This window comes from Ailuropoda melanoleuca, chromosome X (genome assembly GCF_002007445.2).
Source record: "Ailuropoda melanoleuca isolate Jingjing chromosome X, ASM200744v2, whole genome shotgun sequence".
Taxonomy (NCBI): Eukaryota; Metazoa; Chordata; class Mammalia; order Carnivora; family Ursidae; genus Ailuropoda; species Ailuropoda melanoleuca.
Window position 1 is genome coordinate 10,655,064 of NC_048238.1, and position 15,979 is coordinate 10,671,042.

At 45.9% G+C, this 15,979-nt stretch overlaps 1 protein-coding gene across 1 annotated transcript in view; it reads left to right on the forward strand.

Annotated features, from left to right (window-relative positions):
• The window catches only part of EGFL6 (EGF like domain multiple 6), a 143,463-nt gene that overhangs the window by 117,095 nt on the left and 10,389 nt on the right, over window positions 1–15,979 (forward strand). The window contains exons 12-15 of the mRNA XM_034649299.1: window positions 1,880–2,002; window positions 10,239–10,565; window positions 12,745–12,825; window positions 14,444–14,548. Of these exons, the coding sequence (XP_034505190.1) occupies window positions 1,880–2,002; window positions 10,239–10,565; window positions 12,745–12,825; window positions 14,444–14,548 (636 nt within the window). The remainder of the gene's footprint in view (window positions 1–1,879; window positions 2,003–10,238; window positions 10,566–12,744; window positions 12,826–14,443; window positions 14,549–15,979) is intronic.

A 15,979-nucleotide genomic window follows, 5' to 3' on the forward strand; every position in this document is an offset into this window, starting at 1 on the left:
TTTCATTTCTGGCCTTTAGGGAACTCTGGCGAGATGCGTCGGGTGAAGCCAGGTCAGTAAAGGTCTAAAGTCAGGGACTGTGGTGCTTTTAGTTCTGCTTTGCGGGCAGATATCTTGAGCTGATTTTTGTGGATTTTTGGAAAATTCGGTTGGTTTTCTTTTTTTGATTCCCCAGATACATATCTAAAAATGGGAGCAATAAAGCACAAAAGGAAGAATAAAAAGGCCTGTTTGATCTTGATCTGAGTGATGTGTTCCTAACAAGTTTCCTTCGGGGGTGGCTTTAGAAAAATGTGTGAGGGAGAGGAAGGCACACGCTCTTCCCTTGTTCGGCCCTGTCGTGGTTCAAGTTCCAAATCCCCTAAAATGTTCCCTTTCCAGGTCACCAAAGCCATTCTCCGATAAGATTCTGGTCTCAGTCAGCTCTTGGCCTGATCTGTGTGAAAGAAAATATTTTGGCCTTTAGTGAAGGAATTCCAAGTCTGAAGGAGCGAGTGAAGGGGGGTGTTTGGGAGCCCTTGGACGCGTTCGCATTGAGCCGTGATGAACGCAGGTCGGGGCCTGCCCTACTGTGAAGGGACACCCAGGCTCCCTGTAGACGCCTCTTCCTGTAACGTGTGGAGCATATGTGTGTACAACGGGGAAAGCTAACGGGTTGGGGGGAAAGCAGGATTTCTTCCAGCCCTCCATCCACAGCATCACGGGACATGTCCTGCATAACCATGTTGCGACAACGGTTGGCTCCAGGGTTTTGAACCATCTCGTGAAGCCTCCACATCTCTTCACTCAGATCTTTTTTTTTTTTTTTAAGATTTTATTTATTTATTTGACAGAGATAGAGACAGCCAGGGAGAGAGGGAACACAAGCAGGGGGAGTGGGAGAGGAAAGAGCAGGCTTCCAGCAGAGGAGCCTGATGTGGGGCTTGATCCCGGAACGCCGGGATCACGCCCTGAGCCGAAGGCAGACGCTAAACCGCTGTGCCCCCCAGGCGCCCCTTCACTTGGATCTTTTTAAACACAAAAGCTGGCCTACATGGGCTCATAAAATCCACGTTTCTCGTGGGCTAGACCCCAGGCCCTGCTGCAGACCCATCCGGCTCCGTAATGCGGTGGTGCTGCCTCACAGAGGGGGCTGCTCGCTGATACCTAGGACGTTCCACTGGACAGGGTGGGGATGCACGTGGAGAGCTGCTAAGAGAAACACATCTTGTGATTCTAAGTGATTAAGATTAGCATCTGCGCTCCTTCGGTGGCTAACTTAAAAACAATGGACTATTTTGTGTGCTTATGTCTCCCAAAGCGTGGAGAGCAGGTGAGGGGGAGAAGAGGGCTAATGAACTTCTCACTCGGGTAGGATTCAGCAAACTTTCCCCATCTCCATCCAGCAGACGAGCTCAGGCCAGCCCGACCCTGCTCCTGGCAGCCTTTGAACAAAATGCCTATGAATTCAGATGACATCAGCGGTTCATAGTCCACCTTATCCTTTGTTGGTTAGGAGTCCCAAGCCCTTTCACGTGTAGAATTTATTTTCTGGTACTGTTATTTAATTCTGAATTAGACGGAGGAAAAAGTTAAGAAAAAAACCTGAACGTCTTACAGATTCCAGTAGTGTCGATGAGCAGTCGAGATTGCCGTGGGGGCGGCCGGCTGCAGGGAGTTCCCCAGCCCCCGTGTGCTGGTGTCAGGCAAAGGCTGGGCTCTGGGCCAAGGCGTTGGGAGTTTTGAACACCTCTCGGTTCTCAGGCCCCACTCGGTTTGTTTGGCAGTGTTGAGTGGTTGGCCCTGGAGTTGTTCAAGTGATGGTCTTAGTAAGTAAGGGATAGTCCTGCAGCAAGCCGTGCCGCCACGAAGTTGTTCACAGGAACGTTCACATTTTTAGATATAAACGAGTGTGCCGTGAATACCCATACGTGCAGCCTCTACGCCAATTGCCTCAATACCCAAGGATCATTCAAGTGTAAATGCAAGCAGGGATATAAAGGCAATGGACTTCAGTGTTCTGGTAAGTAGCGTTTGCTCATGGTCTCTTAGCTGTTCTCCGTAAAGCGCTCTCTCCAGATCTCCTTCCTTCCTCCCTTCATTTCTCTCTGTGTGTCTCTCTGTCTGTCTCTCTCTGCATGCATGTGCGATAGCATGTACATGCAATGTTTGAAATTTTTCACTCTGCCTCAGTCTTGTCTTCTCTGCTAATCAGACTATATCTTCATCTCTCACTGAAGTTGTGGGCACTGAACTTAAAGACCAGCCAAGGTTCTGGATATTTCTCTCGTCACAACTTACTTTCAAATATTGAAAATAAGCTTTAAGGACAAATGGCGCTGTGCACATGTTATCTGTCGGGATGCGGTAGGTTACGGTGCAGTAACAAGCAATCCTGAAACGTCAGTGCCTTAGAGCCACAAACGTTTTAACCACGTGAATCAGAACTTCTTACAGAATATACAACCAGAAGAAAGTATGATGACGCTGATGTCACTTTATCTGTCATCCTCAAACCTAGATTCACATTTTTTAAAGATTTTATTTATTTATTTATTTATTTGAGAGAGTGTGAGAGAGCACGAGTCGGGGGGGAGGGTCAGAGGCTGAGGGAGAGGCAGACTCCCCACTGAGCAGGTTGCTGATCAGGGGCTCGATCCCAGGACAATGAGATCATGACCTGAGCCAAAGGCAGACGCTTCCCTGACAGCCAACCAGCCGCCCCAGATTCACGTTTTTAGCAAAAAGTCCCATTTTCCTTGTTGGTAAACTCCTTAGTGCTTAGGTGGCAAAATCTTAAATTGGTAAACCAAATGTATAACCAGAAAATGTCCCTGCTGTGAACAGCTGTGACAGCAGTAATGGTTTGTGACTCATACTGTGTCCAGAGAGAGTTGTCTGGGGTTTCTTCTCAATGTGGTCACTGAAGAGCCACGCCGGCAGAGGCCCCGTCTTACGGTCAGCTTGGAAGTAGGGCCCAAAAATATGTCGTCCTGCTGTGTGTCCAAAGAGAAAACTAGAAATCCCGATGAGGACCAGAATGTCTGCCAAGGCAAGCCGGCGGTAACGACAGTGTGGTCACTGTCCTGACAGGTGTCTCACGGCATTTAGAGTCACGCAGATTATCAGGCTGCTCTTGTCCTTTAGCACTGGCTCATCGTGTGCCGAGATCCGTTGACTGCCCGACTCCACTCTCCTGTGTACCCCTAGCAGGCGCCCCAGGTCTTCCAACACGTATGGCTGCAAGCTGTGCCTTGGCCTGTCCCATGCCCTCGGGCGGCTGGTCCTCCTGATGACACAGCAGAGTGGCTGCTCCGATGGCAAAAAGAAAGTGTCCGCGCCATGACACACACCGAGCGGCTCAGGCGTAAAGGCTCACAGTACCCCGTGGGCTGTGGTTGAGTGCTGCTGGATGGGAGTATGTCCAGAAGGAAGAGGAGGCTGGAAATCACATTCTCTGAAAAATGCCAGAAGAACTGGGCAGCATTTCGTCTGGAAGAAACAGTGTGCAAAAATATAAATGGTGCCTGTAGGTATTTGGAGGAATGTGAAATAAAGTGACTTCCCACGGGCGCCTGGGTGGCTCAGTCGTTTGAGCATCTGCCTTCAGCTCAGGTCGTGATCTCAGGGTCCTGGGATCGAGCCCCACATCAGGCTCCCTGCTCAGCAGGGAGTCTGCTTTTCCCTCTCCCTCTCTCTCTGTGATCTCTCTCGCTTTTGCTCTCTCTCAAATAAATAAAATCTTTAAAAAAAAAAAAAGTGGCTTCCCAAGGCAGACTAGGAGCAATGGGTAGAGGCTACATTCTCTCTTACAAATGATGGCCAGGTGTCTGAGAGTGGACCCCAGAGTCCTGCCGAGTGGCACATTCCACCGCGCAGCCTTCCAGGCCCAGCTCCTGGCTCGCAGCTCTCGGCAGGATTCCTGCCTTGGGCTGGAGGTGGGATTACAGAGCCACTCAGCCTCCAGGAACTCGCTGGTGTGGGGTCTATTCCTCGGGGCACATGTGCTCATGATGTCCTCCTGGAACCTTATTCAAAGACAGAGAAAGAGAGAGATTGGCTGCCTGTACAGGGCCGTGCATGGGTGGGTCGGGAGGAGGGATGCCATAACCTGGAGAGGCCCCCAGAGAGGAAACTGAGTAAATCAGCACTCTTATTGGATGATGGTCAGGGGCTCCTTCACGCCACCAAATTTGAACATGTATATTCCAGCCTCACTTGTCTTGGGCTGTTTGGGGTCATGGTCAACAGCTGAGGCTCAGGACCTAGGAAAGCCTGAATCTAAATCTGAGCTCTGCCCCATCCTGCCTGTGACCTTTACTAAGTTGTCTTAATCTTTCTAAACTCGGTTTTCTCCTGTGCAGTTTATGATGAGCTAAGCCCCAGTCCCTGGGTGCTCCCTAGTTGCAGCAAGGCAGGGTGGACGGTTCCAGGCAGATCTTAGCCCCAGTGCCGCGGGCTCCCTGCAGGTGGCCTTGCACGTTCTCTAGAGTGCTGCTCAGCCTCTTGGCAAGGACAGCCCTCAACCAGTGGGCACCAGGAGTCTGGATAGATACCCCCAACGGTTGCAGGATGGGACAGTTCTGAGGCGTGTTCTGCATCGGTCCCAGATGTCCCCAGCAGGACTGAGCCCATTACCCACAGTGATTTCCTGCCCATTGAGACACCATCTTTAGCTTTCCCCCCTCCCCGCCTTGCTCTCCTCTTTCCCCCAGGCCTGCCTCCTGGGATCCCCTCCCAAATAAACCCCCTGTACCCAAACCCTTGTTTCAGGTTCTGCTTGGGGATACTCTCACTAAGACAGGTACCTCTCAAGTGCATTGTGCGGTTGGAGGTGAGGTAACACAGGTAGAGGGCTTAGTTCCACTGAGCACGTGGTAGGTGCTCAGTAAAGTTACTTGTGGTTATTGTGCGTCGTGCGGTCTCAGAGAGCTGTGTGCTAAGGGCCAGCCACTCTTTAATCCAACCTTCTGTAAACGTACATGCGCGAACGCTGTGTGTCCGGAAGAGACGCCTCAGGAAAACACTTGTCTCAGGAAGCAGGCCACTCGCCTCCACAGACCCGCCCGGGGCCCCAGGCCTAGGATCAAAGCAAGCACTGCTCGGAATAAACCTGGAGTCACTACTTCCTGATCGTTTAACCCCCTTCAAACCCAATGTGTTATTTTTTTTTTTAAAGATTTTATTTATTTATTTTAGAGAGAGCGTGTGAGCAGGGGGAGGGGCAGAGGGAGAGGGAGAGAGAATCTCCAGCAGACTCCCCGCTGAGCATGGAGCCCAACCTGGGGCTCAGTCTCCTGACCCTGAGCTCATGACCAGAGCCACAGTCAGGAGTCGGACACTTAACTGAGCCCCCAGGCGCCCCCGCAGGGGTCACTGATGTCCACATGAGGGCAACGTCGCTATGCATGTGGCAGGGTAGCTGTTTGCAGCCCCCACTTTCTATATTGGCCCCCAGTGTTTTGAAATTATAAATCCCACATCAACACAAACATTTCTTATGTCAAGAACACTCCTGTTTTTCTTTGACCATCCGGCTTTAGGCATATTCTTGGGTAAAACAAGTTTTTCTTTATTCTTTGAAACCTCAAATTCCTCACAATGTTCTGTTTGATACCTCGAAACTATTCATTTTGTTACTATCCATTCTGCAGCTGAATTTTTTTCTTTCATCTCTCACCAGAGTGTTTATTTAAAAGAGAAAACTGTCTTTGGGTCATTCACTATATTGCTTGCCCAGCCCTTTCCATTCTGCTTTGATTCTTTGTAAAATAAATAGCCATGTCTCTGTTGAAAATTGATCTTAACAGACTCTTAACCACACTGCTTAAAGGATAGCCCAAAATTCATTTGTATGTGCATAGGAAAGTCATGCAAACAAAATTGAGAATCCCATCCAATTAGCATGCAGCATTATAAAATGTTATATTGTAAAATACATTTGTATGTATGTGAATTGCTGTTACATAATATACGGCACTGATACAGCAAGTTTTATTATGAGTTCATTGTTTTTACAAAAGTCCAGACTCTGTGTTGCAATACAGAAGAGGACTTAGGGGGCGCCTAGGTGGCTCATTCGATTAAGCATCTGACTCTTGATTTCATGGTCTCAGGGTTGTAAGATTGAGCCTGGCGTCAGGCTCTGCACTAGGCGTGGAGCATGCTTCAGATTCTCTCTCTCCGTCTCCTCCTCCCCTGCCCCCAAGGAGGGAAACAAGAAGAAGCGGAGTTAGTGAGTTGTGCTTATGCACATATGGACCCAGAGGAAGGAGTACCCTAGATGTAGATGTGTGGTTTCCTTCCAGGCCTAATATATGTGAGTATTAGTAATACCCTGCTAGATAATTTGGTCTTAATGTGACAGTAGCTCTACTCATTCTAAGCAAATCAAAACTTCAGTATTACCTGACTTGGGTAGTAAGTCCATTTAGGAAAGGACACCATGTCATTTTGTTACCCTGAGCAGGGCTGCTGGAATTACATTAACTTCGCTTGACTGTTGGCTCCCTGGCCTACTACCTGTGGGCTGTAAACGATTTAATCTTTAGTGCTTCGGTTTCCGCATCTGCAAAATAAAGATAATAGTATCTGGCCCTTAATATTCTTTTGATGATTACATGAAATAATCCAAACAAAATAAATAAACATCCATATAAAGGGCTTAGTTCCAGCCCAGAATATATCAAATGCTCAATAATCATGCACTAGTAGTAGGAGTAATAGTGGCAGTGGCTTCTTTACCTGAATTCAACAATTGTTCCCATTAAAAGCAGTTTCCTTGCACATTAGAAATGTGCTTCTGATTTGATTCAGTTTATAGACCGCATATTCAAGATCACAGGTGTTGCTACAACGGGCCATTCCAACTTTCTTCCTTCAATTATAGTATAAATGTTAGAAGTTTGGAGGTATGGCCTGGAAAAAAATATCTTTTCAACTCAGTAAAAGATTTTAAACATTCTGGTGGTGAATTTTAAAAATAATAGCAAACGGGCACCTGGGTGGCTCAGTCGGTTAAACATCTGACTTGGTTTTGGTTCAAGTCACATCTCAGGGCCGGGGGATCAAGTCCCGTGATGGATTCTGCACCCAGCTCAGAGTCTGCCTCAGATTCTCTCTCCCACTCCCTCTCTCAAATAAATAAATAAAATCTTATAACAAATAAATAGAATAGAATAGAATACCAAACAGGCCAAATATATGTCAGGCACTAATCTTAGTAATTGACATGTATTTGCTCACTTAAACCTCACAAAAACCCTATTCTTTTTTTTTTAAGTTTTTAATATTTATTTATTTGTCAGAGAGAACACAAGTAGGGGGGTGGCAGGCAGAGGACGAAGCAGGCTTCCCGCTGGCTGAGCAAGGAGCCCAATGTGGGACACGATCCCAGGACCCTGGGATCATGACCTGAGCCAAAGGCAGACGTTTAACCAACTGAGCCACCCAGGCACCCCACAAAAACCCTATTCTTATCCCAACTTTATAAATGGGTAAACTGAGGCAAAGGGAAGTTAAGTATTGCTTTGAAGACAAATGCCCAGAGGATGCGGGAGCTAGGAGCCAAACCAAGGGAACTAGGCTCCCGGGCTGTGTGCTTAAACGTAGGCTAGGTGTGTGCATGACCCATGGCTACTCCTCGGGGGTAGCCCTTGCGGGCCCCTCCACAACAAACTCCCATGGCTCAGCCTGTCTGCCATCCTAGCCCCGCCCTGTGTCCTGGGTCCCGTGGTACAGTACCTTCATCACCCGTGCTTAAGCCTCTCCTCCCAGCACTGTGCGTAAAGTTAGTTCAGATGAGAGGAATGTTTCTCCTGCCAGGGTATTACAGATCGTCTGATGAACCAAGCCCAGGTGAATGAGTGGCAGAGTCCTGTCCCTCTTGGGAAAGATGTTCTCACATCACAGTGATCCTCCTTAAAGTTAAGATTTTCAGGTAGGTAGAAGTTTTTGACAAAGTGGATATTCAGAGAAATCTCAAATCTCTCCCAAGAGAAATTGTCAACTTCACTTACAGAAGACTGGCCTGTGATTCTGAAAACTCTGGAATTCCCTGTTTTTGGGTCTCCGATCCCCAAACGTGCCAATGACCCTCCTACTGTCACTTCTCCCACATTTTTATATTCTTAAAAAGATGTTGCATTAATCAAGAAACGTTTAAGAGGAACAATCACCACTTAAGTTTGAAACAGCGATATCTAGAGAAAGCCACATCTGTCCATTCAGAGTCATGCACATGCCTAGTTTTGTTATCCCTCGGCCCTAGCTCTGTTTATATAGTAAAGCAGGAAAATTGTTGACACCACAAAGATTGTGATGGTTTGATTTTTTTTTTTTCCCGATAGGAAAAAAATTGAAACTTCAAAGCAGAAACTGAAAGCAGATGTTTAGGTTTGCCTGATGTGGGTTGAAACCCTCTTCCCATTACTTAGTGAAGGTCCTTAGTTTTATGTTACTGATTGCGTGAAGGAAATTTCCAGGGAATGGGTGTTTCCTGTTAATTTTTCATGTGAGGTCTTGGGAACAGACTCAGGGAACCGTAGACAAAATTACCCAGTGGGACCTCCAGAGGAGGAAGGTCCATATGATCAGTACCTTACAATCAAAACTTGCAAAGAAGCTAAACAGGCCATCTAAAGGTCAGGAAAATGAGTAATGATGCATTGCTGGTATTACTAGTAGTTGGTTTCCAACCCGTAACTACAGACTGTCACACTGATAAACAGCTAGAACATTTCGCTGAAAAGGGAAATGCAGCTCTTGCCATAACAGCTTTAGATTTATTTCAAAGTAAAAGCGATGTGTTAATTAAGAGCATGTATATTTTCAAAGCATTGTTCCTTTTTCTTTTGATTATCTCAAATATTGTAGACTTCTGCTCGTTTATTTTTCTACCACTTTGGTACAGATTGAATCAGCCAAATGATGGAGAAGGAACTGAGTGGGAGAAGAGATTAGAAGATTGCCAAGAAAAGTAGTCTAATAAAATCCCAATCCAGTTTATTTTTCTAGCATCTTTTATAGGCTCTGAACTTAATGTCTACTCCCTTATTTCATTTTCCTCTAAACTACGTCCAAGTCGTAGAATTGAGTGAATTGGTTCAGGTGTTATTAGACCCTTTCTTGCCTAGTCTTAGACTGGCACATGCCTAGATATTTTATAAAAGGACAATATATCTGATTTTAAAGATCAGTATTTTTAATTCTTTAAAAATTACCTTTTTTGGGCACCTGGGTGGCTCAGTCAGTTAGGCGTCTGTCTTCAGCTCAGGTCATGCCCCACATCGGCCTCTCTGCTCAGCGGGGAGCCTGCTTCTCCCTCTGCCTGCCGCTCCCGCCTGCTTGTGCTCTCTCTCTTTCTCAAATAAATAAATAAAATCTTCATATATATATATATATATATATATATATGGTGCCTGGATGGCTCAGTGGGTTAGGTGACTGCTTTCAGCTCAGGGGAGGGGCATTTTTTATAAGTGCATTTCTAAAAGCAATTTAATGTAATGGTGAGAAATTAAAAATGAGTGTAAGATAGTAAATATAGAAGCCTCTCTAAATATTCAATAAATAAGACCATTTAGTTTTAGATAGTTGATTGAGGTGAAGAGATTTAAAGGGGAGAGAGAATGGGGAAGAAAAATTGGGTTTGTATACACTGAACCATAAATCACCATTTTTGTGGGCTATAAGTGGTCCATTATTGGCGATTTATATGGTTCAAACTATTGCTATAGCTGTAATCTTGTAATGTCAAATTTGGACAAATCAGTAGGTTGCCCAGACAACACCAGCTTTGAAGAACCCCAGTATGAATACAGAAATAATAGAGGACCCTAGAAAATCCATCACTGTGGGATCCATAGCCCACCTTGGAAGGAGCAGGTATTTATTTCATTGTAGTAATTTCTGAAGCAGAACAAAAGTGTGTCCTCTAACAAAAGGTAGTTAAGATACTACCGTAACATTGGAACTGCTTTAAAAAGATGCAAATAGAGTTCTTCCTAAAATATCAAGTGATAGTAGGGCGCTTGGCTGGCTCAGTTGGTAAAGCATGTGACTCTTGTCTCAGGGTCATGAGTTCAAGCCCCATGTTGGGCATGAAGCCTACTTCAAAAAATATTAAAATATTGAGTGGTAGAGCCTCATATCAGTTGATTCTGGAAGCATTCATTTACTGCACTTTAAACGCTCCATTTTTCATGAGTGACCTAATTAACAGCCAGTGTGAAATGTCCCACCTTTATTTTTAATTTTAGTTATCCCTGAAAATTCTGTGAAGGAAGTCCTCAGAGCACCTAGTACCATCAGAGACAGAATCAAGAAGTTGCTGGCTCACAAAAACAGCATGAAAAAGAAGGTAAAAATTAAAAATGTCATCACAGAACCTTCTGGAACTCCAGCCCCTAAGGTTAACTTGCAGCCCCTCAACTCTGAAGAGACTGTTTCCAGAGCTAGGAACTCTAATGGAGGAAATAAACAGAATGAAGAGAGAAAGAAAGAGGGGCTTGAGGAAGAGAAAAAAAGTCAGAAAGCCCTGAAGAACCACATGGAGTGGGAGCAAAGCCTTCGAGGAGATGTTTTCTGTGAGTAACAGTTTTGTTACTTTACACAGTTTATGAAAAATGAATTGTGACTTCTCCTGGCAAGTGAAAGAAAAGACAGCTTCATGCCTGAAGTAAAATTAGGTTCGGTGCTGATCTTTAAGAAGCAGGGTTCTCTGTAAGGTCTGGAAATCAACATCTTCTGCAGAACCCAAATCAAATTTGCTGCTGTGGGAAACAAGGAGGATAAGTCTTTTCCCCTTCCCCCGGGGGGGGGGGTTCCTATTTGACGAAGACCCTCTTTCTGCTCCCCGCCAAGCACACTTCTTTTTTTTTTTTTATTTTATTATATTATGTTAATCACCATACAGTACATCCCCAGATTCCGATGTAAAGTTTGATGCTTCATTAGTTGCGTATAACACCCAGTGCACCATGCAATACGTGCCCTCCTTACTACCCATCACCAGTCTATCCCATTCCCCCACCCCCTCCCCTCTGAAGTCTTCAGTTTGTTTCTCATAGTCCATAGTCTCTCATGTTTCATTCCCCCTTCTGATTACCCCCCTTTTCTTTATCCCTTTCTTCCCCTACCGATCCTCCTAGTTCTTATGTTCCATAGATGAGAGAAATCATATGATAATTGTCTTTCTCTGCTTGACTTATTTCACTTAGCATTATCTCCTCCAGTGCCGTCCATGTTGCAGCAAATGTTGAGAATTCGTTCTTTCTGATAGCTGAGTAATATTCCATTGTATATATGGACCACAGCTTCTTAATCCAGTCATCTGTTGAAGGGCATCTCGGCTCCTTCCATGATTTGGCTATTGTGGACAATGCAGCTATGAACATTGGGGTGCATATGGCCCTTCTCTTTACTACGTCTGTATCTTTGGGGTAAACACCCAGTAGTGCAATGGCTGGGTCATAGGGTAGTTCAATTTTTAACTTTTTAAGGGACCTCCACACTGTTTTCCAGAGTGGCTGTACCAACTTGCATTCCCACCAACAATGTAGGAGGGATCCCCTTTCTCCACATCCTCTCCAACAATTGTTGTTTCTTGCCTTGTCTATCTTTGCCATTCTAACTGGCGTAAGGTGGTATCTCAGTGTGGTTTTGATTTGAATTTCCCTGATGGCTAATGATTTTGAACATTTTTTCATGTGTCTGTTAGCCATTTGTATGTCTTCATTGGAAAAGTGTCTGTTCATATCTTCTGCCCATTTTATGATTTGTTTATTTGTTTCTCGTGTATTGAGTTTGAGAAGTTCTTTGTAGATCTTGGATACCAGTCCTTTATCTGTGGTGTCCTTTGCAAATATATTCTCCCATTCCGTGGGCTGTCTCTTAGTTTTTTTGACTGTTTCCTTGGCTGTGCAGAAGCTCTTTATCCTGATAAAGTCCCATAAGTTCATTTTATCTTTTATTTCTCTTGCCTTTGGAGAAGCACACTTCTTTGCCCTACAAGCAATAGTTGTCTGGCTGCCCGGCTCTCCACGCAGCACGCCCCCAAACCAGAGAGACCCGGGATCCAGGTGGATCTGCCAAGCTCTGCCTTTTTACTTCTTGAAGGCACTTTTAATGGGCCCACTCATTGCAAGGGGAGTTTCACAGTTCTGTGGCTACAATTTAAAAAGCCCAAATTGTAGGCAGGAACATTCCGTAGAAGAGCTTAAGTTTTCTCCATGAACTGGATGACAGCCCTTTTCACTGGTCACTCTGTGGAACCCACTATAAGTCTCAGCCCCTTCAGGGGGGTTTCCATATTAATTGCCCCACATCCTCGCGCTGAGACTTTGTATTTCTTTCTCGCCAGGCATTTGTTGCTGCCTCTGTTTTTTGCTTTTTCTGTCCTTGGCTCCATGGCTGTTAGATTTAACCAAATGAAAAGTGGACCCAGGCCCACCTATCCAAGAACTACCATACCAATGGCATTATCTACTCTAATAGAGAGTGAAAATCTCCAAGTATATTTCCAAACCCTGTTGAGAAGGGACATGTTACTAGTGTAGATTCTTAGAACATCTTTGGAAAACAATGTTCTAGACAAGGAAAGTGGAACCAGTGTGAATGGTTTGGGAATGTTAAGGAAACCCTGCTCTAACATATTCTATAATTAGAATACATGATAAAACTCTCTTTGTTCAGTCATTCATTCCTTTCCTTCTTAGCATGTAAGGGTTCAGGGTTTTTCTTAACTGATCAAGTGTTCTTTATTAGCCCCTAAGGTGAATGAAGTGGGTGAACCGGATCTGGTTCTGGTCCACGGAAAACCTGTAACATCCAGACTCGAACACAAAGGTAAATAATGCTTTCTCCCAAGCGTATGCTCTTCGACAATGTCCCATGTCGTTTTAAAGTCTTCGTACGATGAAATGATTGTTTATGAATCACTGCTTCATTCCTAAACACCCAAGGGAAGAATCAGAACATTTTGACACGGTGCCAGTATGAAAATAGTAGGCCTTTACGTGATTAGTACCCGTGGTGACAATATAGGAAGGCTGTCTTCTCCCCACCACTCCTGCCTGACACCTAGAGCCATGGGTTGAGGCGGATAGTATATAATTTGAAGATGGGAGACAGTGACTCAGTTGCTTCAACTTCAGCACCTGAGGGCGCACAACGTGAAAGTTCCCATGTACTACATTCCGGGCCCAAGAGCCAGTGTCCGTGACCCACTGCCACATAGAGCTGCGTGATGAACAACCGCAGACCCCAGTGGCCTGCAGCGATAGGTATTTATTTCTGCTTACGAGTCTGTGGATCCGCTGGGTAGTTCTGCTGATCCGGGCTGCGCTGGGTGGGGCTTACCCAGGAGTCTGCAGTCAATGGTGGGCCGCCGACTCAGTGACTTGGCCCATCTTAGCTGCGCTCTCTCCTGTGCCTGGGGCCTCTGCTGGGACAACAGGGCTGACTCAGCTCTGCTCCAGGTGGTGTCTCATCCTCCAGCAGGCCAGCCAAGCTTGTTCTCGTGAAGCAGTGGCAGGGTTCCCAGAAATCAAGTGGAAGCACACAGGCCTTTTGAGGTCTAGCCTCAGAACTGGCTCAGAATCACTTCCGTATTCTATTGGCCAAGGCAACTCACGAGGCCGGGCCAGACTTAAGGATGGGGGACGGTGCTACAAAGTTACATTGCAAAAAGCGTGGACACAGGGAGTCTTTTTTTTAAAATCACAACAGAATTTGTCCAGAAGAACTTCACATATTTAAATTGAAACAGAGTATCTGGTTTGACACTGTCCTTAAGGCCATTTCCTTAGCCATGATCTGTATACTCCACGCGGTTGTTCTGACTTTGTTAAATTAATGTTTGTCAAGAAGAGCCCCCGAGTGCCAGATGGTTCAACAAAAGACCACAAAAGTTGGTTGAAATGGACACATAGATTACTCACAGGCCCTGGAGGATCATGGCATACTTCGAGGGCCACACGGGGAAATTGAGGCAGGGTGCTTAGAGAGCACATGCCTTTATTAGTGCTCGTGTGTGGAGTGCTTGGGGGTTTCCGCACTGAAGCTGGATTGGTCAGTTCAAACCAGAAAGATCAGGATCTTGTTGAGCTCCAAGGGAGTCTTATCTAAGGAGTGCCCCCGTAGGGTCCCCTAAGAGGATGGTCCTGAGAGACGGGGGAGACTGTGGGTCACAAGGGCTGTTGAGAAGTCATAACAAGAACTTACATTTGCTTGTGACTGGGCAGGCTGCATTCTAGGGCTTGCACTTGCATGAGGGGCGAAGGTCAGTTTTAGGCTCCTGTAGGCTATTTCGTGAAACAAAATGGTTGCCAAGGCAGCAGCACCATGGAGTAGCTTAGCTCAGTGCTTGACGGCACCCGAAGACGCGTTGTAGCCTTTCAAAGCTCCCAATGTTAGACATGTTTCTGATACTCTTAATGATTATGCGATGTCCCCTTTCTCTTAGCAGATTTAAATATCTCCGCTGACTGCAGCTTTGACCGTGGCGTCTGTGACTGGAAACAGGATGTACAGGATGACTTTGACTGGAATCCTGCTGAGCGAGCTAACGGTATTTAGAGTTTACTCTTTTGTGTTCTGTGGTACGGCTCAGGTACAGAAGGCTCTCCAGTGATGCAGGGCTATTCTTCTCTCTGGCTAGGTCAGGGTCCTTTGTCATGTCTGGAAACGTATAGACCTTCCTGAAATCTCCCCTGACGAATGGCTAAGTTGCTTCAGCATATATGCTCTGTCTTATCCCTCTTACCCCCACCGACCCACACACAGGATGTTCCAGCAAAATTCTTCCATAGTCGTTCCTGCTGCTGAGAGAAAGATGTTGGAATTCATGTACATTTTTTTTTAAGATTTTTAAAGGAAAACTATTCTTTCAAAGTAATCTCTAGGCCCAACGTGGGGCTCAAACTCATGACCCCAAGATCCAGAGTTGCGTGCTCTACCAACTGAGCCAGCCGGGCGCCCCGGAATTCATGTGCATTTTAAGAGTATTGGGGGAAAGGTAGAAAGAAATGGTTCCTTTCCCCCAGTTTGCCAGCTAATGGTACTCTGTAGCTTCTGTTTTGCTTTTTGTGGGAAAATAAACCTGGAAAGGAAATATGACCTCTGCCTCTACCTGAAGTGTGAGTAAAGTCACCCCTCAAAGTAGCAACACCATAAGGAGCCATCAGGTCAGCAACCTGAACTTTTCCCCTCTATTGCTTGCAGATTTCTTTCTAGCCACTTACACTTGGATTTTTCTCAACGTCAGCTCTGAGCTATGAAATTCCAGCCCTTTCCATTTCTTGGTTAAACATTACTGATGGGCCCTATCTTTTCCCTTGGGCAGAGCATTTGGCTTGCAGATCCCATTTGGAGCATAAATTGAATCCCTATCTCCTGAGGCTGACTATGCAGTTAGAGACAATTTTGGGGGCTCAGGTTCCTTACCAATCCATTTACTTACTTGGGGACCTCCCAGTTTAGCCCTCAGTTACAAGATCCTTCTGCATCCTTCCTCTAGATTAATTCCTCCCTTAGATCTTTCCTTCCAAGCCTTCACACGCAGCCGGGAAACCTGGATATCCCCTAACAAAAATTCCGTGTGAAACTTGAGATTGGGGTGGAGGGGATACCTCCCACACGGCAAATTGTGTGAGTGGGACTACCGCCAAAGATTCAGAGCAAGCACAGGGCAAGCTTAACCAGTCTGGAGACAGTATGTCTTCGGAGAGCCTGTCTTGCCGATAGCTTACTTCAGTTTCTCCTTTCTTGGATCGTAGCATCTCCAAGTTTATGTCTGCCAGAGCTGTATCACACGGGGAGCCCGTCAGTTATTCCAGGATCTTGACAGCTCACGCAGTCAGTAGTGTGTGAAGTTGGGTTTTCCAACAATGGGAAGCCCCTTATTTACAAACACGATGCACCAGTGGCCCCAGCGTCCTCAGCCTCTGTGTCATTCAAAACGTACATTCTTCCCTCCTGCACGCCCTTCAGATCTCTAGGT